Source organism: Chrysochloris asiatica, unplaced genomic scaffold (assembly GCF_000296735.1).
Source record: "Chrysochloris asiatica unplaced genomic scaffold, ChrAsi1.0 scaffold00003, whole genome shotgun sequence".
In the NCBI taxonomy this organism is placed as follows: domain Eukaryota; kingdom Metazoa; phylum Chordata; class Mammalia; order Afrosoricida; family Chrysochloridae; genus Chrysochloris; species Chrysochloris asiatica.
The window spans coordinates 43,918,050-43,945,955 of record NW_006408521.1 but is presented as its reverse complement, the minus strand read 5'-3'; the positions used below and the strand labels follow the sequence as shown (position 1 = coordinate 43,945,955).

Below are 27,906 nucleotides of genomic sequence, written 5' to 3'. Positions count from 1 at the left end.
CCCCAGGAAGATGGATTGGCAAAGTGGCAGCATCAATGGGCTCAAGCGTGGCAACGATAGGTTGGCCCAGGACCCGGCAGTATTTCATTCTATTGTACATAGGGTCGCTATGAGTCAGTACCGATTCGATGGCACCTAACAACAACAACGACATAGCCAAAGTGGACTTCTAGGGTGGTGCTGTCGGATAAACAGTGGACTGCAAACTTCAAGGTCGATGGTCCTTGGAAACCCTCTGAGGGATCACTATGAGTCGAAATGACTTAACTGCACATCACAGTACGACAACAACACAGCCAAAGTAACTGAAGTCCTCCAAGTATATTTGATGCACACCTTAAAAGGGGGAGGGACAGGATTTGCACCCAAAGGTTAGATTATAGAAAGAGCTCTGGTGGCACTGTTGGATAAGCACTGACTGCTAGCCACAAGATTGGCAGTTCAAACCCACCTTCCATCATGAGGGAGAAAGATGAAGTCATCTACCTCTGTAAAGATTTACAGCCTTGGAAGCCCTATGCTGGGTCACTATGAAGCCAAGTCGACTCGATGGCAGTGAGTTTGGTTTGGGTTTTGGTATTAGATTTTCAAGGACTTAGAAAACAGCTGCAGCTGGGCCTGTCTTCAACTTTCCTGGTGATGATATATTGCTATCACGGCCCAGGAAGACGTGTTTGCTGGGCAGCATTGTTTTCCAAAGACAGCAAGAACCTTCGCTCAAAATAGCAGGCCATCGTCCTCTGCGCTGACTCACTGTGTTTCCACCGTGGCCACCGACGGAGCAAAGCAGGCCACTAACCTAAACTGGGATGCGGCGGTTACGGAAAGTCTGGTTCAGGGTGACATACTCAGGCACCACGTTAACCTTTCCAAATAATCCGGGGTCATTTTCAGTGAAGCCGAGCGACAAAACACGGACAGCACTGTGGCTTCTGTTGTCGGAGGTGGGAATACATGGCACCTACCTGAACGGTCAGCCTCCCCCCACCCAGCCCCCTGTCTTGTGACCTCGTATTGCGATCATTAGCATAGAATTTCAGAGGTTAGAAAGTATTTTTCAAATGATTTATTGAAGTATGCTTAACCTAGCAAATAGGCAGGTTCTCTTTGTGTTTCTTTCCCTGTCTGCCTTTTCTTACGTGGACCCTGGACCCATGGTATTTGCCATGGCATGCTAACAAAAGAAAATTGTGAACTCATTTCAGTGACTTAGTTTAACTTATAGTGAGTTACAGGGCTTCTGGTGGCACAGTGGTTAAGACAGCCAGCTGCTCATCAAAATGCTGGTGGTTGAAACCGTGGAAGAAGACTGTGATGTAAGAAAGACGTGTGACAATCTGCTTCCCTAAAGATTTGCTTCCTTGGAAAGTCCATGGGGCGGTTCTGCTTTGTTCTGTAGGACTGCTGTGAGTCAGCAGTATCTTGTCAACAACAAGGCTACAGCAGTGGGCGTGGTTCAGGTGTGGCCAGTCAATATCCGTCAGTGCATAGATGTCTGGTTTCAGGTCTGAAAACATTGTCCAGCCCAGATGAAGATGCAGGGTGACATTCCACAATATCGACTTCTAGATGGATGCTCTTCACTACCAAGTGTTGGTGCCTTTTTGATCCAGAAAAGGTTTTCAAATGCCTAGACCCTCAATACCCTGAAGATCTGGAAACTGTAGGCTCAAGTCTTACCAACAATAAATGCAGAAAATCTAGTTTGTTTGTAAATCTGAGTTACAAACTCAAGGACCTACAGAGTCCAAGCTGGTAGCACAGATGCAAGTTGTCAGTTCAGGTGTGACAGTGGACACTCAGACGCCATGGAGGAAAAAGCCTAACAAAGTGAAGAATACCAGTGGGCAGCCACCAGTACCTCCAGACAGCTGTATGCACTCAGGAACCCATGTGTCCGAGGCTGATCTGACATGTGTGGCAGCCTAGTGATGAAGTCAGCCCTGTGGGTCAGCACACCCTGACTCACAGCAAGAGTGCTCTTTTCCTTTATCACTTCTTTCTCTCTATTTTAGGTAGAGCAGCTCTTCTCATGGTACTGTTGCCATTTTATCACACAGATAGTGGGGGAACCCAAGTGCTATAGGAACAATTGAATGACAAGATAAGATGTCATGAGACTCAGGACCTCAAGTTCAGCCAACCCTGGAACTTAACTGTGCTTTCTTCTTCGAAGCTCCTTGGATTGAGTTCTGGCTGGGATGAAGTGCCTCTAATTAACAGTCTATTTAAAGGAGCCCACTTGAATGTTTTATAGAGTCTCCACTGCCTATTAATAAACAAACTTAATCTGAAAGGTCTTTCTGTTTCTATTTCTTCTTCATCTGCATTAGAGCCATGCACTTATGTGCTCATCTTTACTTATGAAAAACACAGCTCTTCTTTCATCTTTTATCATGTCTAAAACATATTTCATTTCTAAATGTATTGTCAGGAGGGACCAGTCGCTGGAGAAGGATATCATGTTTGGTATAAGAGAAAAAGAGGAAGGCCCCAATGAGATAGATTGGCCAAGTGGCAGCATCGATGAACTCAAACGTGGCAACTGTAGTGAGGTTGGCCCAGGATCAGGCAATGTTTCATTCTGCTGTGCATAAGGTCGCTATGAGTCAGTACCGACTTGATGGCACCTAACAACAACAACAAAAACATATTTCAGAGAAAGCTTGATTTTTCTTTTCCTCTGTGGCTTTTGCTGGCTTCACATATAGCTTTTTTTTTTTAAAGCTTTTATTGTGAATTGAGGCAGATCATCAGTTTTGCACTCAGCCAATCATATTTTGTTTCATTGCAATGGTTACAATCCCCTCCATGCATCATCGGTTAACAATATTTGACTCGATTCCCTCTCTCTTTATTTTTTTTTTTTTATGTACATGAAACACACAGAGAATATATATTTGCTTAAATGACCAAAGGGCATACTCTGCAAACCAGCCTCCTGCCCACCGAGATATACAGCCTTTCTCATTCCCTGGATCTAGAGTCTTCAGCTGCTCTCTCTCTCCATGCCATCATCTCTGCTTCCATCTCTAGGGCCACTGCTTCTCTTCTTAGGATCCCACAGAAAGCTTGAATTTTTTTTTTTTTTAATTCTTAATTTAAAAAAAGTTTACAGTAAAGGAAAGGAACATTCTAACCTGTCCCTAAATCTCTGTGGCTGTTTTATTTTAGAACATCACAGTATCTCAGCACACATCGATTTGATGAGTAAAGTTGCTCTCTGATCCCTTTTAACAATGTGTAGTACTTTGGCAGGAGTCCTGGTATAGCACTGTGGGATAAAGCACTGGACTGCAAGGTCAATTCGAACCACAAGGTTCATGGTTCAAGGTCACCATCCATTCCTTGGAAATCTATACAGGGTCACTATGAGTCAGAACTGACTTCATGGCATTTAACAGCAACAATAACAACAGAGCCTTGGTAATAATTCTCTATTTACCTCTTCTTTATCCTCCAGTAAATAGCTCATGTTCATATTTCCCCCCATTTATGGAGGAATAGCCATGGAAACAAACCCATGAGGGAGGGTTTGAATCCCCAAGAAGCTCTGTGGGTTTGAAAGGCCCAGCTTCATGTGCTCTGCAGGACTGAATATGCAGGCTCAGGGTCTGTCTGGGTGCAGTGCAGCTGTGCAGCAAAACCCAGACCCACTCTGGGCCTTGGCTTCCCGGGTATAAAATGAAGCATGCATCAGATGGTCTTCAGGGTCACTGTGGTTCTAAATGTTCTCTGGTCTGTAAGATGTGTGTCATTACTGTCCGCCAAGTCTAGTGGGGAAGCCCTAGGGATGGAATGAAATAGTAGATGTTCCGACCTTCCAAAAGTTACAAGCTGAGTCATATAAGATGTTAGCATGATGAGGATTATGAAGCCAGAGAAGCCAAAATACCTTCCACAGATGCTGACGGTGAACCGTTGTTTTAAAGGAGAAGAGTGAAATGTAGGTGACTATGGATTGGTGGACTGGCAGGCGCCTTATGTATTCACCGTGTGTTCTGCACTCTGCTAGGTGATCACCTGCATTCTTTCTAATCAGCATGGCAACCCTGGAACCTACCCATTTTGCAGATGACAAAACGGAAGCCCAGGGTTACCTAACCTGTCCAGGGTCCCTCAGGGCAGTGACCCAGTTGGGATTTGACTCCAGGTCTCTTTGACTTCTCAGTCTTTAACCACTGTAAGTTGCCCAGGTGGGTTATTGAGTGGAATATGGGGTCAAAAACAAGGAAGAGCCTTATTTTTTTCTATTGCTATGTTTATTATCACATACCAGCCCTGTTCCCCATCCCTGAAGACTATCTAAGGTAGATCACATAGCTTTCTGGGTCATGGTCAGCTCTAAAAATAAGTCAGGTCTAACGTTCTCATCGCACATCCATTCCTGAGCTGCCTCCTCTTCCCTGCTCAGACCCCACCCAATGTGAGCCCTAACAACAATGAGGTGGGGGCCCAGCCTCTGCTGTGACTCCTCTGCTGCCTTCTCAGGCTACTTGTAGCTCCTGTGAGGTCTGGCCAGGGGCAGAAGACAAGAGGAAGAAGAGACCAGGTAATATAACACTGGCATAGCATGATTCTCTTCCGGCTAATCTTGGTTGGTGACATTTTTTTCTGTGGGGCCCACTGTGAAGTCCTTGTCAGAAGCAGACAAGTTGTGGCTAACCTTCTTCAACCGCCTCCGCCCCCTCCCTGGACTTTGCTTCTGCTCTCAGTCTCATTATATGCTCTTAGCAAAATTGGACCCCTCCCTTGGCAGACAGCTTTCTCAGGTGAGCCCTCTGGATGCTTGGGCCTGGGTACCATCCATGGGTACCATCCTCATACTGTTCCCACTTATGCCTGCAAGGACAGCTCCACTGGCTCAGACATGTTCTTGAATGCTCTGAAGCTCTAGAACACAAGTCATTTGTCCCAGGTACTCTTCCATCGAGCTTCTCTTGGGTCTCATGGCAGCACTAGAGTGTGAGTGCCCTGCCTGGTAAACATCCTGGCCTGTCTCCCTGCCCTGCAGGGTCCTCTCATTGCAGGGGGGAGTGAGACACCAGCCCGGTTGTGTCCATAGCCCCTGCTGATTCTCTTCTGTTCTTTTCTCATCTCTGTCTGAAGGTAGGCAAGCAGTCGAGGTTGATAGTTGATCATCTGTAGGAAATCCTGCAAAGTTACTTCTAGCATGCTTCTTTGGAAAATGGCTTATTTATAACCATTCTCTTTAACTATGAAACCCTGGCCAAAAATTCCTAGTGAAGCTTGGATCATACACACATAGCTGCTCTGAATGGTGGTTAACCAAAAACCAGCTGTGGCACCAACTCCAAGTCATGGCAACCTTATGTGTGTCAGAGCAGAACTGTGCTCCACAGGATTTTCAACAGCTGATCTTTTGGAAGTAAATCACCATGTCTCTCTTCCAAGGTGCCTCTGGGTGGACTCGATCCTACCACCTTTCAGTTAGCAGCCTAGTGTGCTAACTACTTGTACCACCCAGGGAGTCTGAAGGGTAGTGACAGCTGCCATCAGTGATTCCATACATGGAAGGCTGGGTGCATGGGAACTTCATTACCACACAGATATGAAGGCCTTTGTCTTTTCTATAGCTCTGTGTTTTCAGCCGTCTTTTTCAAGTGGCGTCTTCTCAGAGTATGACATTTTTGGCCCTTACTCTTCCCAAACGGGAAATTCCAAGAAGGCAGAAATAGTTCTTAAGACCCACATAGGTATCCGGACTGACAGGAACGTAAGTATAGTGCAAGAAGCGGCCTCTCTCTTAGCTCGAGAACACCAGTTTCCTTCCCGAGAGAGAGCCCTAAGTCCCCATCAACTTAAATACCTTTGAAGCCCAGGTGTCCATGGCCCTGTGCCCAAGGGGCGGGGGGGCAGATATTAAAGCAGACTGGATCCTTGTTCTGAAGGACATTTATTGCCTTTAAATAGAATGATGTCAGTATGGTACCAGGTGTATACTTGGATGTTAGTTTAACTTGAGTAGCTTTTCTTGGCTCGTGGTATCAAGAATGAAGGGACCAAGTGTTTAAGGGGTTGTGTTTGTTTATTTTGTTTCACTTGGTCACCATTTTTCTTTGGTGGAATATTGGCAAGCTGCTAGTGGATTTTGTTTCCTTGATACTGCTCTGTATTCACCTATTTCAGACTGAGGAGAATTCCAGTGACAATCACCAACTTTCTATATTTATCAGCAGCTGCTTCAGTGATGTGGAAACGTTTTTCTCAACAGCTGAAAACCATGAAGATAGGGAATAGGACATTTTGTTCTTTCCAGAACATGGCAAGGGGGACTTTATCCAGCATGACTGTTTTCTCTCTACATCTTTTCCACCTTTACCAGCATGAAGAATATGGTCCTGTCTAGAGATTCCTGGGTAAGCCCTGTGGAATATACCATAATATACTGTGTTAACTGGTGGGAACCAGTGTTCCATTTTCTAGAAGGTGGTCTTGTTGATTTGTGTGATCTTAGTCTTAAGGTTCAAGATGAAGGAGAGCCCACCTCAGCTGCTACCTCCAGCCCAACTTTACCAACTGGCTGGCATTATGTGACTTTTGTTTCTTTGAAAAAGATGATCAAAACCATCACAGAGCATCCCCTTCCATGGGGCACTGCCTTCCACAGGGCACTTTGCAGAGCAGTGGGGACCAGAGAGGCTCCGTAGGGTTTCCGGCTGTAAACTTTTACAGAAGCAGACTAGGGAGTGGCTTGTGAGGTCAAGCCAATGGCCTTTGGGTTAGTAACCCAACGTTGACCCCATCAGTGCTCCTTAGGTATAAGATACCACCTATGTGATCTGCTGGGAAGACACTTTGACTGGGAGGACTGTGAAGACGTTGTTGTTGTTGTTAAGTGCTGGAGAGCCGGTTCTGACTCAAAGTTACCATATATAGGGTTTCCAAGGAGTGGCTGGAAGATTTGAACCACTGGCCTTGCAGTTAATAGTCACATGTTTATTCTACAGCACCACACCAGGTAAAGACTAACTGGTACCAAAACATGCTTATTGTTTATAATCAATGAAAGCCTCCACACATAGTGCCTGGCCCATAGCAAGCCCTTTGTGACTAATGGTCATATGGGACATCATTCTTCCTCAGTTGTGTCTAAGTAGCTTTCATAGCTTTGGGATATATGGGCATGAATGTACTTGCAAAGAGAGCAAGAGTTAGAGCCAAGAAATCTAATTTCTAGTGTGGCTCTGTAGGTTCATACATTGGACTGCCAAGTTGCTTTGAACCGCAGGTTGGTGGTTCAAGCTCACCAGATGCATCTTGAAAACCCTATACAGGTTTGCTATGGGTCAGAACCGACTTGAAGGTACTCAACAACAACAATAGCCAAAGAAAAGGGAGTCCTGGTTTGGTGCTATAGGTTAAGCACTCAACCGCAAGGTCAGTTTGAACTGCAAGATTGGCGGTTCAAACTCACCAGTTGCTCCTTGGAAACCCTCTACAGGGTTGCTATGAGTCAGATCTGACTCGAAGGCACTTAACAACAGCAACAACAACAAAGAAAGGAGTCCTGGTGTGGTATGGTAAGCTCTGGACTGCTAACCACAGGTTGGCAGCTCAAGTGTGTCAACTGCTCCTTGGAAACCCTATATAGCGCCACTGTGAGTCGGAACTGACTCAATGGCACTTAACACCCCCACCATCCAAGGAAAAGGGGGACTGCTTTGCAGAGTACTCAGCATGTACCAAGTGTTCTAAGTGTTGTGCAAAGCACTTCACAATGTCTTAGGCTGGGTTTTCTAGAAAAGCAAACCATGAAACACGTTGTTATCATTAAAGTGCCTTCATGTCGTTTCTGATTCATAGCAACCCCATATAGGGTTTCTGAGGAGCAGCTGGTGAACTGAACCACCAACCTTGAAGTTCAAACAGACCTTGCAATTGGTGTTTACCCTGAAGTGCCACACCAGGACTCTGGTGAAATATATACATGTATATGTATATATATATATATATATATATATATATATATATATATATATATATATATATATATATATATACATACACCACCACCATATGTATATATAGAGAGAAGTTTATTATTAAGGAAATGGCTCACAATTGCAAAGTCCCAGGTGCTAAGCAGAAGAGAGAGAGAGCGTCCCTCCTGCTTGTCCATTGTATTGGGAGCAGACCACACCCACAAGGAAGTTTCCCTTTAATTGATTGGCTCCTCATAGCCACTCATCATAGAGCTAACTATGCCTGTAGTAGGTTTCTTCACCATGGGAATAAGCATATCCCAACTGCCAAACCTCTGTAAATCCTGGCCTAGTCAAGTTGATTCAAAACTGTTACCATTACAGAGGGCATTACCAATATTTCACAGATGAAAGAGAGAAAGATCAGAGCGTAACTTGTCCCAGAGTTCTTGACTCCAAAACCCGTACTTCTACCATCTCCACACCATCCATCTCTCTAGACTGTGCTGCTCTTATAGCAGGGAGACCGTGGCTAGCTCCTCCAGCCTCCCTGAGCCCGACACTCCCCATTTATAGAACTGGAAAGCCATCTCTAGAATTTATTTTCCGCTTAAAAAATTGTCACCCAGCATCTTCCTTGTTAATTTAGATCTTTGCTGCCACCTAGTGGGATTTATCTAAACAGGAAGAAAAATTTCAGTTCCATTTATATTAAAAACTGGCAGTTCATGTTAGCCCCTATGGATGTACACTTTAAAAACCATATTTTCTAAGCAAGTAGCATGGCCTTCCAAGGAGCTCTGGTAGCTTAGTGGTTATGAATCGGGCTGCTAATCTCAGGGTCAGCAGTTCAAAACTACCAGCTGTTCCGCAGGAGAAAGATGAGGTGTTCTGCTCCTGTAAAGATTTATAGCCTCAGAAACCCTGTACAGAGTCGCTATGAGTCGGAACCGACTCCACGGCACATAACAACAACAACAAAATCATGGCCTTCATCTTTGTTTCATAGTAATCTACCCAACGTGAAATCTCCTGTAAGCATTTAATGAGATATGAACCTCAGCTTTTACTACAATGTTGACACTTTTTTTGACTGTATAAATACACACTCAGTTTATAATGGGCTATGTCATGGACTGGAGTCCTGGTATGGCACTATAGGATAATCACTGGACTGCTAACCGCAAGGTTGGTGGTTCAAACCCACCAGCCGCTCCTTGGAAATCCTACACAGGGTCGGTATCAATGGGAACCAATTCAACTGCACTTAACAACAACAACAACAACAAATGCTACAAACTGCCAGAAAAACAAACAAATCCGTCTTAGAAGACGCATAGCCAGAGTGCTCCTTAGAAGGGAACATTCTGGACGTGTTATTAGCAGGGGCCAGTTCCTGGAGAAGGATGTCATGCTTAGTAACTTAGAAGATTGGGAAAAAGATGAAGACCCTCAGTGAGGCTGCAACAATGGTCAGTGGTCTGAGGATGGTACCGGGTCAGGCAGTGTTGTGTTCTGTTGTACGTAGGGCTGTTATCATCAAAACTGACTTGACAACACCTAACAACAACAACACTGTAAGAACTTTTAATGTGTCATATTTAATACTTAGAAAGCAGATAGAATTTTTTAAACTTTTCAAATACTTTGATTATTTACTCAAATTATCTGAAATTGTTTTCTTACATTCCCATGGTATTAAAAAAAAATAATAATTCAAACAGAGAAGAATATGAAGTAAAACAACTTCCTCCACAGAGGGAACCACTACTTAAGAATTTCCTGGTTTTGTTTTTCCAGAAATACCCTACTCACAGAAGCATGTGCACAGAGCCACACGGGTCCCTTCCTTTACTATTTCCCCACTAAAGACCATATGGTAGGCGCCGGGTGGTACTGTGGGTAAAGCTCGTGGCTGTTAACCAGAGTGCTGGTTTGAACTCTGCTGCTCCATAGACGAAAGATGTGGCCTTCTGCTTCTGTGAAGAGTTGCAACCTTGGAAGCCCCGTGGGGCAGTTGTACCCTGCCTTACGTGGTCACTGAGTCAGAATTGACTCAACGACAGTGGGTTTGGGTTCGGTATGCTTTGTATAGCGCTTTACTCTTTTCTTTTTAAACTTAATGTTTTTGGATGTATTTCCCTGTTGGCCCACAAATCTACTTCATTTTTTAACAACAAGTATTCCACATAAGGAGCTCTGGTAGCGTAGTGGTTATGAATCGGGCTGCGAACCACAAGGTCCGCAGTTCGAAACTACCAGCCGCTCCACGGGAGAAAGATGAGGCGATCTGCTCCCGTAAAGATTTACAGCCTCGGAAACCCTGTTGGGGTCGCTATGAGTCAGAACCGACTCGACGGCACTTAACAACAACAACTATTCCACTAAGGAGGCCCAGTGGCATAGTGGGTTATGAGTTGGGCTGCTAACTGCAAGGTCAGCATTTTGAATCCGTCAGCCGCTCCATGGGAAAAAGATAAGGATTTCTGCTCCTGCAAAGATTTGCAGCCTTGGAAATCCTATTCAGGGTCTCTGAGTCTGAACCAACTCAACAGCAAACAACCACCACCACCACCTCACTATTTTTAGGCTGTTGTTGGTATGAGTTGTCAAGTCCCAGCCACCCTGTAAGACCCTGTAACTCCACAGAGGTTACAGCTGATTGGTTCGAACCACCAACCTTTCAGTTAGCAGCAGAGTGCTTTCAGTTGTGGGTGCTGTAAGAATGCTGGGGACAAACATCATGCTTGTTAAAGTGGAGGGTCAGCGGAAAAAGAGGAAGACCCACCCAACAAAATGGATTGACGCAGTGGCAGCACCAATGGGCTCAAACGTAACAATTGTGAGATTGGCGCTTGACTGGACTGTGTTTCATTCTCTTGTGCATAGGGTCAGGTCACAGCACCTAACAACAAATAACAAAAAGAATGCTGTAGGGGATTTGCTCAAAGGTATTTCTCTGTATTCCTCAGGAAATTTGTTGTACAAATAATATCTTAGATATGAAATTGCTAGGTCTAAAGGTATGTTCATGCCCATTGATTTAAGCTCCTCAGAAACACACCTGGAGTCAAAAAAGGTTTGGTTTATTTAGCTAGCGGCAGGGAGGGAGGACACCTCCAGAGGAACATAGGAGGGGGCGTGTGGGGGGCTTTCAGATGGGGGCGCTTATGGCTATTTTTAGGGAGGACTCAAAGGAGCAGGAGTGGTTCTGGATTGGATGTTGTCTAGAAGCAAGCACAAGTCCGTAATGGGGGGTCTTGCATTTTTCTAGGAGAAGCGAGAAGAGAATTGCAGTTGAGCTATCATATCATTGTGGAGTCCCATTGTGGTGCTGTAGGATTCCTCCAAGGTCGGCAGTTCAAACCCACAAGCCACTCCTTGGAAAGCCTACACAGGGTCGCTAAGAGTAGGAACCAGCTCAATGGCTCACAACAGCAACATGTCATTTAAAGTCAATTCAATGGTATGCAACAACAACAAATTACAATGTTGTTAGTGAAGGAGTGGCAGGCACAGATGTGGTCAGAAGAAAAGGTGTTTAATCTCTTTTGTGTACTGTGTGGCCCTGTCTCTGTCTTACTCCAAACATGTCCACAGAGAGACCTTGTCCAGCCTTACTTTATTCTCTGAGTATTCCTTTTGGACACCTGGGAGTATCTCAGGCTGTTTGCCAGCGGCACTTACGTTCACTTTCTCAGGTACCGCGATTGGAAACGTGTGCAGATAGCAAAGACTTTCCAAAGAGGTCAGACTGACTAACATTCTTCAGGGCTCTTAAATACTCGACTTCCCTGATGCAAGAAGGTATTTCATAATCAGAATAGCTACAATAATAGTGACAGTGGTGATAATAATGACAGTAAATATGTCTAGAACCACTTCCTGGGTGCCAAGGACAGTGCAAAGCAGATTCTTTCACCGAATCTTTGTCTGGAGGTTTGAGGTCGACACTCAGAGCATGTTTTTCACAGGAGGAAACCAGAATAGTGAGTCACTGGCCTGGGTTGCCGGCTAACTGACAGGTGTGCGGTGAAGGTTTAGGACCAGACTTTTGGATTCACCATGAGTAATAAATACTCTCTCCTTCATTCTGTGTACCCGAGCTCACCAAAGGAAAACTGAAAGCTATAACATTGGGGGTCATTCAGTTGGTCTGGGTGGACAAGGGAAGTAGAACTAATCTCAGTTATAAAAAACTAGCTTCATGGGCAGGGTTTCAGGGACACTCAACTGTCCACATGTGCCATCCATTAATGAAGGTCTAGGCAAACTTTTTTAAAAGTCACAGACAGGAAACAAGAACACAAATGTCCTCGGGTCCAGCTGGAACTTACAAACAAAACAAAGCAAACCCTAAACCTGTTGCTGTGAAGTTCCTTCTGACTCATAGTGACCGCATCTGTTAAGAGTCAAACTGCTCCATGGGGTTTTCTTGGCTGTAATCTTTATGGAAGCACATTGCCGGGTTTGTCATCTATGGTACCATAGGGTGGGGTCAAAGCTCAGAGGATGTTTAAATAACCCTCAAGGAAGTAAGTAGGCAAAAGACATCCCCATTGCCTTGGATCTACCAAAGCATGCGCTGTGTGAGGATGGGCCATGGGAGGCTTTGCTGGGATGGAGTTGGTGCACACAAAGAAGCCAGAATAAAGTGACGCTTCAGCGAATGCTTTTGGAGCCTATAAAGATTGCGCACTGGGGCTTAAAGTTGGTCTTTGTGCCTGGATTTCGCGAAGCAGACGCGTGGGTCTCATAACTCTGCTGGCGGCTGCTCTTTTCCAGACTGCGCTGGCTGTGGACGAGACATCAAGAATGGGCAGGCGTTGCTGGCACTGGATAAGCAATGGCACTTAGGCTGTTTCAAGTGCAAGTCGTGTGGGAAGGTCTTGACCGGCGAGTACATCAGCAAGTAAGGAGCTGGGGTCACGGGTCCAGGTCCTGTAAGGTTCCCCACCCCACAGCCAGAACATACCCTGAGTTTCCCTTGATTACCACCATCAGTATGAATGCCTTCGGCTAGTTAAAAACAACAACTTGTGAAAACAATTGTATTCTTCTGCTTTTGAAAGTGGCTACTGTACATTTAATGAAAGGAGCCCTGGTGACACCATGGGCTAAGCATCGGGCTGCTAAACCACAAGGTTGGTGGTTCAAGCCCTGCAGGAGAAAGATGAGGCTCTCTGCTCACGTGAAGATTTATAGTCTCAAAACCCTAGAGAACAGTGTTTTTCTGTCCTCTAGGGGGAGTCCTGGTATGGCGCTATGGGTTAATGCGCCAGACTGCAAAGCCGTTTGAACTGCAAGGTTGGCGGTTCAAGCTCACCAGCTGCTCCTCAGAAACCCTATACAGGGTTGCTATGGGTCAGTGTCGACTCAGTGGCACTTAACAACAACAATAACAAAAGGGTCACCAAGAGTTGGAATAGACTATGAAAGTGAGATTAGCTGTTTGGTAAATTTAATGAAATGTTGACAGTTACCTAATTTAACAATTGGAGTCCGTAAATGGTTAATGACTCAGCTGCCTACCATAGAGTGCTCATTCACCTTAGAAGAAAGTCTGGTGATCTTCTTCTGAAAAGTCAACTATTGCAAACTCTGTGGAGCCCAGGTCTACTCTGACACACATGGGTCACCATGAGTCAGATCGACTTAAAGGGAACTGGGACTGGTAATTTGACAGTTAGTGGCAAAGACGTAGTGTTGTGCTATGCTTCTTAGCCAATTAAACATTTAATGATTTTAATTTTGCTGCATTTATCCCCATTTTGGAGCCAGTAACCCTTTGCCTAAACCTCAACCATGGTTTTACCTCCTAGACCACTCTGGGCCCAGGCATGGTGCCTCTCTGACCAATGGGAAATACAGTCCTCCAGCTAAGACTTGTGGGTAATATTCAGAGTGGTAGTGGCTCATGGAGATTTTTTTTTTTTAATGTAGAAAACCTAGTTACAGGGCTACCTTTTGAGTTGGGGAGGAAGGAGTGAGCAGGAGGAATCGGATGGAGAACAAGGGAGAATTTTCCACTTTATTCCTTTTTATGCTTTAAAAAATCTCCCCAGCCAGATGGATGTTTCACCCATTTTTCCAAAATTAAATAAATTTTATTTTAAAATTACAATGCAACGAACAAAAGAGTAGTGTGGGTCCCACCTCCTAGAGCCTATAATCCCATCGGTGCAGGGTAAAGCCAGAGCACTGTGGTGCTGTGGGTTACATGGCCGGCGGCTTGCTCCGTGGAGGAATGCTGAGGCTGACTGCTCTCATGAAGATGCAGTCTTGCTGTGAGTCTGGATTGACTCAAAGGATGGTACAGGGTAGGGGTGGTTGGAGGGAGAAGCTGAAACGCCTGTGTTAGGAAGCAAAAGAGAGTTCCCAGGTGCGTTTGAGGCAGAGGCAAAGTAGAAGAAAGAAATGCCCAGCTTTTACACCTGCTTTTACAGGAGTCAATAACTCCTCAGTCCAAAGTCGTGCTTTTTAACGTTACTTCACACAAGGGACACACACACAGTGTGTTTGCTGCACTCTGAGGTAAATTGAGGAGTTTGCCTGAGGCTGGAGGAGAAGAACCTGAGGAAATGGGGGAGAAGGAAGTGTTTGGGCCTCCTCACAGATTGACAAACACTTAGACTTACCTGCATCCCATGTGGGTGGGTTGTGAAAGAGAATTGCTAGTGAGCTGGAGAGGTAGAAGCCATGTGGGAATTATGAGGAGACTCCATCATTGTGTCTTTGTGGCGGGGTGAACCAAGCACGCCCTCTGCATCATTTGGGTTCATGGGGTTCGGTCAGGTCTGGCCCCATAACCAGGCATGTTATTGCCGGGCTGTAGGGGGCATGCATTCTTCTACCATCTGTGGAACAGACACAGAGAAGTGTGGGTCCAGGGTCTTCCCACTTTCCACCTCTCCTTTGGGGATCTGAATGGATTTCTGTCTTGCAGGGATGGTGCTCCATATTGCGAGAAGGACTACCAGGGGCTCTTTGGGGTGAAATGTGAAGCCTGTCACCAGTTTATCACTGGAAAAGTCCTGGAGGTAAGTGACTGATGGGCGCCCTTCAACGCTGCCATCATCCTCAGCAACGCAGGAGCACCTGCTTTCCCAGCTCTCCCACCCTTCGTCCTCCCCAGAAGGAAAGACAGTGGCCATAGATGACTGAGGCCTTAGAGCTGAGCGCTGCCCTCATGGGCACTCAGGAGCCTGTGCGGAAATTAGAATGAAGGAAAGTTTAAGCGGGGAAAAGAAGAGTGATAAGCGTCTATTGGGGGGTTAAGTAGGAGAAAAATTGAAATTAAACCATTTTTATTTTTAAGGAGTTTGAAGTGAGAAGAAAATGATAGAGCTGTGTATATGCTTGTGTATGTAGGGATGGTATATGCATGTGTGTACAGGTGTGTGTATAGAAGTATGTACATGTGTGGGTGTATACATGTATTGGTGTAGGTATGGGTTGTATACAAGTGTGTGGGTATGTGTGCTGTTAGGTATTTAGGAATATGTGTTCACGTGTACATGGGCATGTGGGTACAGGTAGATGTGTGTGGGGATGTGTGTACAGATGTCTGGGGGTGTCGGTATGTGTGTAGGTGGATATGTGAACAGTGTGCACACATTTGTAGACTCAGGGAGCAGTGGCTCAGAACCGAGGCTCAGGAAAGAAAGGGTGGGTGAGAGGTGAAGGCCTAGCCCTCCCCACCCTTAGAAAACCACATCCTGTGTGAGGGCGAACACCCAGTGGCCCAGAGCAGCCTGTCAGTGGAGGTGTGACAGCCTCAAGCCAGAGCACTTTGTTGGCGCTGCCTCAGCAACTGCCCCACCAGCTTCGGCCTCTGGGCTGGAGGGCCCACCCGTGGAATTATGGGCCAGAGTTCAGAGGAAGCCTCTGCCTCCCTTTCTATAGGCCTGGGAGGTGTTAATCAGTTCTGACTGGAAACTTAAAGGTTGACACATCCCCGTCTCACATTTCAGGGTGGAGAAGGTGTGTCAAGCAGAGGTAGGTCAGGGAACCAGGCAAGTAGGATCGGGACTGGTTGTACATCTTGTCACCTCGCTCCATCAGACACCAGGGCACAGAATCCATGGAACCACATCCAAACTCCCTGACAGGACATAGTTCAGAAACAAAGACATCAATCCTAGCAGCCCACTGAGGTACCTCTGGGCTTTCTCTCAGGGATTTCCCATGGCCACACCCTGAGTCCGCATTGCTTTCTTTGCTGACATTCAGAGGTGGCCACCTCTGTGGGTAGGAGGGAGAGGAAGGCAGTCATGTTGTCCTCTAGGCCCCACGTAGAGTGTTGTAGGAGGGAGGACAACCCACGCTCCCCAGGGCACTAGCATGAGGTGGGAGAGGGGATGGTGCTGGAGATGTGGGAGGTTCAGAGCACCAGCGCCTCAAAAGGCACACTCAGGAATGTGGGCTTTGTCCCCAGAGTGATGACGAGCCGCTGCAGTGGTTCATAGCAGGAATGCAACATGATCGGACCGGCTGGGCTTGTGTGTGAAGAAAGGAGTTCAGAGACTGCTACCCAAGTCTGGGTATAAACTTTGGTGCCACTTGCTGAGAAGTGGATTCCCACCCTCCATACACACAAGTCAAAGTAGAGGGGTCTGCCATGTCTTTCCAGTATAGCTCTCACAGTCAGCCCTAGTATACCTCAAGGATAACATTCTAACCAAGGAGACACATGCGGCCAGGAAGGCTGTTGGAGAAGATGGGTGGTTCACTCAAAGGGCACCTGGGAGCTTGAGCGGTCAAGTGGTCAAGTCCTAGCACTCCAAATGCATAGCTGAGGCGCTCCTGCATCTCCCCTGAGTGAGCTCCAGAGAGCTCGTCTCAGAAGGAACCCTGAGTAGGACCCCACAGCATTTCCCCTGGGGCTTCCAAGTTTGAGCTGCTTTGTAGGGTGGAAATAAACCTGTTGAGTTGGGAGCGGTTGGGAAACTTCATTTTGCAACACAAATTAAAAACACCAGTAGGGTCTTCCAGATGTTCCAGCCAAAGGAAGAGACGCCACATAGTCCCCAAGTTTGAAGCAGCCGTCTCCTGTGTCCACACACAGAGTTGTGCTTCCTGAAAAGAGTTGGGAGGCCAAAGGGTGAGGCCTAGGCACTGGTGTCTTGATTACCTTCTGATTTTACTTCAACAGCTGTGGGAGGGACTGAAATACAGCTAGGTCCAAGAATCTGCCCCTTTGAAGAAACATCTGGCCACCCTCTTTCTTCCCCTTCAAGGCCCACGTATTTCCCCTAAAGACCAGTTCACTGGGTCTATAAAGGCCTCGCACCAAACTGGCTTCAGGTTTCAGGAAAGGCCGTTGTGTTATGGGTGAAGACTTTCAGAGCTGGGAGTCCTGGGAGTCATTTGTCCCCAGGTCAGCCTTAGAGTCAAGATCCACCCGACTGGCACGTCCCTCCAGATGGGTGTGACAGAGAAAAATGTGTCCTGCAAGGTTATCAGCTGACATAGGACAGCTCATGAGTCAGTCTGGCTGGGCTACAGTGTAGAACAGGGCTGGTCCCCACACACCCCACCCTCCTTCACCCTTCCTTCTCTGACCCCATTGCTGGAGACATACTGTGATTGTAAATACTGTGTTCCTGACGTTTCCCCCCTCTGATTTAATTCATCTTGAGTTGTTGCTGTTGTTAGGTGGTGTTGTGTCGGTTCCCACAGTGTGAAGCACTGCCAGCTCAGTGCCATCTTCACAGTCTTCCCTGTGCTTTATTCAGCTCCTTGTCTCAAGTAGTTAACACCAAGGTGCCCAGTCCGTAACTCAATGCTGTTAAAGCCCCGTGGAGTCGTAGCGACCCTGTATAGGGTTTCTGAGGCTGTGAATCTTTGAAGGAGTAGAAAGCCTCAGCTGTTTGCTGAGGAGTGGCTGGTGGATTCAAACTGCTGACCTTGTGGTTCACAGTCCAGTGCTTATCCTGCGGAGCCACTGTGCTCAATTGTTCTTAAGTACCATCGGGTCTGTTCTGACCCATAGCTACCCTGGATGGAGTTTCCGAGGGGCCGCTGCTGGGTTTGAACCTCTGACCTTGTGGTTATCAGTCCAGTGCTTATCCTATAGTGCCATTCCAGGACACCATTATGAAAAAGTTTGAAATATTGAGAGAATTACCAAAGTGGAACAGAGAGACGTGAACAGAGCATGTGTTGTCAGGAGAACGGTATCAATAGACTTGCTTATCACAGGAGTCCCTCAAACTGTCCATTTGTTTTAAAAATGCAGTGTCTCTGATGCACAGTAAAGTGAGGTATGCCTGTGTTTGTAACTCCAGAATCAGGACTTGCCGAAATTTTGTAGCTATGCTCAGAGTGGAGAGACCAGGTACGTTCCCAGTTGAAGTCAAATAGGTGGCGCTTGGCCTCTAAGTGTTCATGCTGTAAATAAGCGTCCTCTTTGGGATCTAATTTAGTGACTCGTGTTTCACATTTTTGAGCTTTGGGGGCTGATTTTACTGTTTAAAACGAACCCCAAGCACTGTCTGGTGTTCCTGAGCACAAGGCTGTGATGTGCCTTCTAAAGAAAATGCATGTTAGCTAGGCCTCACTCCGCCATGAGTTATAGTAAAGACAACTTCTGCCACGAGCTCTGTTAACAAATCAACAATATCTAACAATTGTTGTTGTTGTTAAGTGCTGGTGAGTCAGTTATGACCCATAGCAACCCTGTATAGGGTTTCCAAAGAACAGTTGGTGAACTTGAACTGCCAACCTTGTGCTTCAAACCAACTTGGCAATCCAGCGCATTAACCCACAGCGTCATCACACCAGGTATCTTTAAATGAAAATACACAGATGACAGACAGGCTTGTGGGTTGTACCCTTTAGTTGTTTGATGATGAATAGAAGGGATTGTAATCACTGCAATGAAACAAAATATGATAGGATGAATGTAAAGCTAATGTTCCCCCATGTAAACAATCACAGAATTCACAATAAAAACATTAAAATTTTTTTTTTTTTAAAAAAAGGTAGAGTAAGCTGGACAAAAATAAATGGAAGCACACATAAGACAAGGTTGCATATTAATCATACGATGAAAATGTGGTGACCAGAGGCACACAGGAACCTAAGCTAACGTCTCCCCTAGGGGCATTGGTTCATCATTTACTCATTCAGTGTTTGCAGTGATTTTTTGGTGCTGTAGGATAAGCACTGGACTGCTGACCACAAGTTTGGTGGTTCAAACCCACCAGCCACTGTGGAAACCCTATGCTATAAGTCGGAACAGACTAGCACGTCAGAATAAAGTGCTCCAGATAACAGGAATGAACTGTTTATGTAAAATCTAAGTGCTGGGCTGATTGAGTCCCATAGCTACATTGTCTCTGAGGCTCTGAGATCGGGACTGTTGTGGATTGGAGGCTATGTTGTGGATTGGAGGCTGTGTTGTGGATTGGAGGCTGTGTTGTGGATTGGAGGCTTTGTTGTGGATTGGAGGCTATGTTGTGGGTTTGAGGTGTCAGGACCAGGAGTCCTTTTCTTGGGAGAGATTTTTCTGGAGACTGGCCTTTAGTATACGCACATGAGTATACAATTGCTACAATCAAAGTGTAGTGTTATCACGATTTGTCTTCAGTTTGGCTTCCTTTAGCAAGATTTTCTTTGTAAGGAGTTATGGCCATAAATAGTACATCTTCAAAAGCGTATGCTAATTAACCTATACATGCAGGAACATTCTGAAGATATTTACAGTCTGCTTCCTAATTAAGGAGTCCAGAAGCAATTAGTGTGAGATGCTTAAAATTGCCAACACCCTTCTATCTCCATCCCATCGCTAAAGTTTCCTCTGAAACACCCCTCCCCCTCCTGTCTGTAGGTTAACAGTCTGGTGGTAACAGGAAGCTGCAGAAGACTTTAGGTTTAGGTCCCAAATGCCAGAAGATGTGAGGGACTTTTCTGGGGGATGACTTTCCTTACACCACAGGTCTTGGAGACCTGTGATTCCAGAAAACACCCTTCTCTGGGTGTAGCCTTTTACCTGGCAACTTCATAAAGAAAGAAAACCGAAGTCAGGAGTTTATCATCAGCAACAGTGTAGTTCCACAAGGAAGATAGCAGGGATTAAAAATAAATAAACACTTATCAAGCTGAAAACAGAAGCTTTGAGGGTGAAGGAAAAGGGGCTACTCCGCATCCCCCGCCCCAGTCTCAGACTGCTCGCCCACACCCCACAGACTGAGGATGGGCTTCCCTTTCTCCTAGTGTCCTGAGCTGTCTGGAAACAGTCTCCTTCCCCTCGGGGGGCTCCATTGATTCATTCAAGACTGAAGTTCTCATCCCAGGGTCTCTGCTTCCTCTGAGGAGGCACCTACCTGACTGCCCCTGGGGAGAATTTTGTTTTGTGCTCTTCTCCCTAAGGCTTTCCCTTCCCTGGTCTCAGTCTCACAGACTTTCCCTTTCCTGTCTTCCTCACCTCACTGTGCCTAGGACTCCAAGGGTTGGAAGTGCGTGTCTCCTGGGTGTGGCACTTACTGGGCAATGGCGTCAGTTTCTGCCATGGTGTCCCAAATGGTCAGCATAAGCCTGCGTGCTGCACAGTGTAAGAAAGACACCTGCAAACGGAGCCCTTGGTGAGCCCTCTCGAAAGCCGTTAGTGCCTTCCATGGCCCCTTGTCCTGCCTGTAGCTGTTAGCCTGGAGGGGAGGATTCAGAAGACCCCTCCTTTTGAACTCCTGGAGCTTAGGAAATGGAATCACAATATGACCCAATCAAATCTTCCTCCTTGGCACACTGATGGGTTAAAATCTGTCTGCGATGCTTTAGTTTTGCTTTTAGATGGATTAAAACACCGCTTTCCTACAAAACCTAGGGATAAATGTTTATGCTATTGTAGTGAAACGAACTCATTTTTTAAATGGAGGCCCTTATCTCCTGCTTCCTTTCTAGTGTGGTTATTTTAAGCATGTTAGGCTGTAATGGCTGAAAGCAATGAGTGGACCTATTAGCTAGTGAGAGAAAACATGGGTTATCCCTTGACACTTGTATGACAAAGAATCTTCCTGTCACCACTAAAAGTGAAATTTGCAAAGGGCCCACTGAAAAGCCAGCTCCCTGTTTCTTTTCTTGTGTGCATCATATACATACAAAGCAAGAATCAGCCATGTTTATGCAGAAAACGAATTGCGTTCATCTCATTCTCATTGTACTCAGAGGACTTTTATCATCTTTTCCACTTAATTGTGACCCAAATATGTACTGAGGCTCAAGAAAGGGAAAAGGATCGATTTAACTGATCTTAGAGGGCCACTAAGATATATTGAGATGGTCTGTAAGGGAGGGGGTCTTCAAAAAGTCTGTGGAAAATTGGAATAAAAAATAGTGGAACTTTCCCTTGAAGCCTCCTCACATGTACCAACAGATACCCACCGTAAAACCCAGCCTTTCTGAAATATTTTCAATATTTGCATGTGGTCTCATAAATATTCATTTTCATAATACACTTGTTAAGAGGTTCAGGTCGTTACTACTGGCTTGAATTTACTGATGAGGCTATTACACTCTGGGAATTTAGGGCTAATTAGTAACAAAATCAAGATTAGAACCCAGGTCTTTTGAATCCCAGGAGATATGGAAATACACACACACACACACACACACACTCGCTCTCTCCTTCCCTCTCCCTCTTCCTCTCCCACTCCTCTCTCTTTCATGGTCTCCCTGGGGAGCATCACCACAGAAAACAAATAATGTATTTCTCACAAAACTTGCTCTCAAGGACCAACATTTACTACTCTTGATGAAATAAAGTCCATTCCAGTGTTGTTGTTAAGTGCTATAGATTTAGTTCTGACTCGCAGCAACACTGTGTACGACAGAACACAACGCTGCCGGCTCTGCACCAGCCTCACAGTAGTTGTTGTGTTTGAGTCCTTTGTTGCAACCATGTGTCATTCCGTCTCATTGAGCGTCTTCCTCTTGTTTGCTAACACTCTACCAAGCATGATCTCCTTCTCCAAGGACTGGCGGTAGAGCATTCAGGGTCTACCCTTTTCAAGACAGACACATTCACTCTTGGGGCAGTCCATGTGCGAGTCAATACTCTTTAACACCAGAATTCAAAGACATGGATTCCGACCCATAGTGACCCTGTATAGGGTTTCCAAGGAGAAGCTGGTGAGCTTGAACCGCCAACCTGCAGTTCAAACTGACTTTGCAGTCCAATGCATTAACCCACAACCCCACACCAGGACTCTGATTTTGCCCATAGGATCCTCCAATATTTCAACTCAAAGCTTGATTTTTTTTTTTTTCTTTAGTTCTTTCAGCTTGAGAAATGCTGAGTGTGTTCATTTAAGGATTCATTTCCACCTGTGTCTTAATGTACTGTATACTGTAGACTGTCAAGTGTGAATTGACTGATGTAAAATTTTCCCACTGTTGGAAAATAAACAAGTTTAAATTTAACATACGGGTTATGATATGTTGGTTACAGCATTTTATATGTGAAGAATGACCAATATTGTTAACAGATTGGGGAATGGCCCACTAAGGAATAAGCACAATGGTGTGATAAATGCTTGGTGAAAATCTCTACGATTCACCCAAAGTTATCTCCTGTCTCAGACATTAGTGCAAAGCAAAATGTGTTGTCAGGGCAACAGTGTACTGTTCACAAGTGGTAAAGATATGATATTTGTGGGAAAATCACCCTATTTTCTGTCAGCACAAATGAAAGGATTCTAGGGGGAACTGTGCACACAGAAAAACCCCACTGTGGTAAATGCACACAGGGGAAATGCACACAAGGCTGATTACTTCTGCAGGTGCAAGGCCTCACCTTGAACTCCGCTACATAAACAGCAAACGGAACTGCTTTCACGCTTCTGATCTTTACTGTATTCTTCAGGAGACAGGTGATGAGTACCTGAGAACACACCAGTGTACAAATATCAGTTCAGTATAAATATGACACCAATGTTTCAGAGAAAACAGACACTTCCGGTTTACACAAAGAAACAAGACAGAGGGCCTCAAACCAGTGTCCAAAATACAGAGTCAGAAAATATAACACAAGAAATGGTATCCAAACTACCTGATAAGGAATGTAAAATAATGTCAATTAGACAAATTCAACAGATTGAGAGAATGATCAAGAAAACTGCAGGTGAAATCAAGGAAAACATAGGGGAAAAACCTATAGACCAATTCAAGAAACAAACTGACAATATAAATGAAAAAACTGGGAACCATACACAAACAACAATGAAAAAGTCAGAAGATTAACACTGAAACTTCAGAAATAGATAATATACTGAAAGAGTAAAGAAGTAGAAGTGAATCAGTGGAAGATCGAATTTAAATAACCCTAGCTGTAACTCAGAGGACTCCTGGTTTGGCATTGTAGGGTCACCACTGGACTTCAGATCATAAGATCAGTAGTTCAAATCCACCAGGTGCTTCTTGGAAATCCTATACAGGGTCCGTATGAGTCGGGAATGACTCACTGGCACTTAAAACAGCAACAACTGATTCCTGGTGTGGTGCTGTAGGGTCAGCAGTGGCTTGTAAGGTTGGTTTGAACTGCAAGGTTGATGTTTCAAACTCACCACCTGCTCTTTGGAAACCTTATACAGGGTCGCTATGAGCCAGAACTGATTCAACAGTACACAGACACAAAACCCTAACCCTAATTATTGTTGTTAAGGAGCTCTGGTAGTATAGTGGTTACGAATTGGGCTGCTAACCTCAGCGTCAGCGGTTCGAAACTACCAGCTGTTCCGTGGGAGAAACATGAGGCTTTCTGCTCCTGTAAAGATTTACAGCCTCGGAAACCTTGTACAGGGTCGCTATGAGTCGGAACCGACTCCACTGTACATAACACAAAATATGTTAAGTGCTGAGGAGCAGCTAATAAGTTTGCATGACTGACCTTGTGGTTGGCAATCCAGTGTTTATCCTACAGCACCACACCAGGAGTGCGACCCTCATTTGTATATAGGATTATTCTGTGTGGGCTTTTTTTCTTACCAAATGAAAGGAATTCCCTTTCTGGAAATGACCATTTGAAACAATTTGGATTTCTCTTGAACTAAGAAGGCATTTTGCTTCTTGCATCTGGCATCAGAGAGGTTAGCTTGTTGCTAGTGAATTACTTGAAAGAGGAAGACTAGAGAGCCAACAGGGAGAATGGGATTCTTCCAGAGAGATGGATGTTATTGAGCAAATGCTGGTGGACCATTATGGGAGACCACAAAGAAAATGAAAGACTTGATTTTGTTTTCAGAGAGAGACTCACATTTCTACAAGTAATAGGTACCCAAGCCTAAAATGATGCCTCCTGTTAGCGCCAGGGGGTCCCCAGGTCTCTGAGAACCCAGGACTATTGCAGCATCTTCAGAGCCTCTCAGTGGTACTGTGTGGTGAGGTTGAGCTACACAACTGGCAGGGATCCAACAGCCAAGCAGCAGCCTGCCAACACAAATTATCCTCTCAGCAAAGCAAAGGGATGGTTCTCCTGATCTAACCACTGTCTGGGTGGCACAGAAGTGTAGACCCTGCAAAACGAAACAAAACAACAAAACAAAACAAAACAAAAAACGGTTGCCATCAAGTTGATTCTGACTCATAGCAACCCCATGTGTGTCAGAGTAGAACTGCTCTTCAGAGGATTGTCAATGACTGATTTTGTGGGAGTGGATCACCAGTTCTTTCTTCCAAGGTACCCCTGGGGAAACTCAAACCTCTAACTTTTCATTTAGCAACCAAGCAGGTAAACGGTTTGCACCATTCAGGAACATCCTTTCTACTCTCTGAGTTCCAACCCATCCTTGGTCTCAGGAAGGCTCATGTGTTTGTTTCCTCTTGGGCTCAGAGTACCAAACATTTCCCCTTCTGTGTCTCCTGCTCATCCCATCCTTGGCTCTGTCATATCTTTTACTATTATAAACGTAAAAGGGAACATCGTGCCCTATCTTGTAAGTCACTGATTGCTAGGTGCCCCACGTGCCCTAACAGAGACTTCTTCAGTGGTTCCAAGATCATTTCCAGCCCTTCTCTTGACAGAACAAGGGAGATATTGTGGTCCAATACTAACTCACCAGCTGTACTAACCCACCAGCTGCTTTGCAGGAGAACATTGTGGCAGTCTGTTCTGTAAAGGTGGTGGTTAAGTGCCATTGAGTTGGTTCCGACCCATAAAGACCCTGGAAATCCTGTGGGGCAGTTCTCCTGTGTCTTACAGGGTTGCTCTGAGTTTGGACTGGCTTGATACCCATGAGTTTCTCTTTGTGGGACACACACAGAGTTTAACCTTTGGCAGAAAGACAATGTGCATCCTCCCATAGTGTGAGGGCCAAGTCCCAGGTAGACATGGTAAATGCCCTCAGTTTAAAAGAGCTTCTTAACGATTATCAGAAAGCAGTTGGCTGTGGGTTTGGAGGGATGTCTGGGTACAAGGAGAAGAGAGGGAGAACTTTCTGTCCATTTGCCATTGCTGAAATCTCATCCCTTCTTTCTTACCTTGTTTGTTTGATTGGCTTTGTTGTTAAGTGTCATCAAGTTGATTCTGACCCATAGCGACCCTGTATATGGTTTCCGAGGAGTAGCTGGTGAGTTTGAACTGCCGACCTTGCAGTCCAAACAGCTTTGCAGTCTGGCACATTAACCCTTAACCCACAGCACCACACCAGGATTCCTTGATTGGCTTTACGCATGTTAAATTTGATTTTACTGTTTGGTTTCATTACACACATAATAACATAATCATAATTATGCATAATAATTGCCTAATATGAATTTTTCATTTCAAATCTTTCTCATAAATAGGTTGTAAAATTTAAAAAAATTTTAAAATATTTTTATTGCAGATTTATATTGTTGTTGTTGTTAAGTGTCGTCAAGTCGGTTCCGACCCATAGCGATCCTGTACAGGGTTTCCAAGGCTGTAAATCTTTACAGGCGCAGAAAGCCTTATCTTTCTCCTGCGGAGCGGCTGGTGTTTCAAACAGCTGACCTTAAGGTTCGCAGCCCGATTCGTAACCACTATGCTAAGATTCATATTACTTTAGCTTAATTATGAGGCAGATTGGCTTTTATGGGCTCACCTGGATCCTTTCTATACCTGAAACACACCATCCCTATCAAAACAGCCTGGTCCTTCATTTGGCTGATGGTGGCTGGAAAGTCACATGGTAGCTTCTGAACCTGTCTATCTGGCTTTTCTCCTGGAAGCTGAGTGGGGCCTCTGATCTACCTCATGACTACCCTCTGAACTCATCTGTCTCTAGCTCCTACCACCATAATTTGAACGAAAGGTGGTCCTTCAGCTTTGGTCCACTTGGCCTCTGTCAGCATGTGTTTACCTAGTGGTTAAGAAAGAGCACCTTCAGAGATCTCCCTCACCAGGACAGCTTCAGTTCTGAGCACAGCTTCCTTGAAATAAGGAGGTGAGAGTTTCCACAAGGTCCAGGGGTGACGCAGCCCTAGAGGCCAGCTGGCACACAATGCCTCCCCTCCTCCTTTGTTTTACACCCAACTGTTCTTTCTTCCTGCACCCCCTGACATCCAACCTTAAAGAGAACCCTGTGCCAGCTCCAGCAGATGGGCTGCTTATAGCTTGCCAGCTAGTCAGGAGGGGTGGGGGGTTAGAGCTAGTAACCATCAAGTCCAGCTTAAAGAACTGGTATAATAATTTCCTCCAAACAACAGGAAACTTTGGAATGGGCTTGCAAATGGAAACTGTTTATAAACTATCTATTTTAATAGTTAATAATCAGCAGGAAGTTGCAGGCATCTTGTGAACATAAACGGAATCTGGAAATTTTGAGCTTGATGTGGTCTTAATGGAAGTGAAAGAACACACACAGGAATTCTCATGGAATCCAGACTTTCTGGAGTCACAGAGATGGGATGAACCCCTGAAACTGTTGTCCTCAGGTCATCTTTAAACTGTCTCCTGAGGTCTTCTTAAAACCAAACAATAATTTAGCTTAATTAGTACAGAATGTCTGCCTTGATTGAGCATTGTGCTTTTTTAGGGTCTATCTAAATTAACAACAGAAACTCAAAAGATTAGACCAGAAACTTAGGGAGCAGTGGGTGCATGTGAATGCAGGAGAACCATCCTCACTCAGATGGTTGGACAACTCAGTCTGTCATCAATGGCACTGAATTGTTCATGTAGACGTGCTGAATTGGTGTGTGTTCTGTTCTGTATAGACTCAACAACAGTAGAAATAAAATGAATTACCTAAAAAGCTGATGCAGACAAATGCCCCAGATTTTGATTCCAGCTTTCACAATTAAAACTAGCTGACGCCGACTCACGGTGACCCCAGGTGTGTCAGAGTAGAATTGTGCTTCATGGGGTTTCCGACGGCTCACATTCTGGAACTAGATCCCCAGACTTTAATTTCAAGACCCCTCTGTTGTTGCCAGGTGCTGTCGAGTTGGTTCCAACTCATCGCAACCGACACACAACAGAGCGTAGCCCTGCCTGATCCTGCTCCCTCCTCACAGTTGTTATGTGTGAGCCCATTTCAAGACCCTTCTGAAATCACCTGCCTTCCAGTTAGCTGCTGAGTGTGTTAACCATTTGCCCAGAAACTCAGTAGCCTCACTGGGGAGCTAAGTAATAGTTGCCAAGTTGCACAGACTTGAGCCTCAGCATCATCGGCTGTAAAATCTGGATAATAATACCGCTCAGTGTGATTATTCTTCTAATAAATGAATCACCTGTGACAGGTCTGACACAGGACCCGCAAGAAATGTTTTCCCTTTCGTTTAGACAAAAACAATGAGGGAATCATGATGTTCTCTCTCAAATGTTGATGCAGATGATTATTGCAAACACACGACAGACCTGCTCCGGCTTCCGTTTGATCATTTCTTAAATCACTTGACCGTTACATACAGTATTCTTGTAAATTCAATTGGCAGTTCTTTGAACAAGTACTTCCTGTTACCTTTTACCAGGCATCTGTTGTTGTTGTTGTTAAGTGCTGTC

General features: G+C 45.2%; 1 protein-coding gene across 1 annotated transcript in view; it reads left to right on the top strand.

Moving 5' to 3' along the window:
- Positions 1–27,906, top strand: part of ABLIM1 (actin binding LIM protein 1) — a 256,621-nt gene that overhangs the window by 121,329 nt on the left and 107,386 nt on the right. The window contains exons 5-6 of the mRNA XM_006831376.1: positions 12,732–12,858; positions 14,893–14,986. Of these exons, the coding sequence (XP_006831439.1) occupies positions 12,732–12,858; positions 14,893–14,986 (221 nt within the window). The remainder of the gene's footprint in view (positions 1–12,731; positions 12,859–14,892; positions 14,987–27,906) is intronic.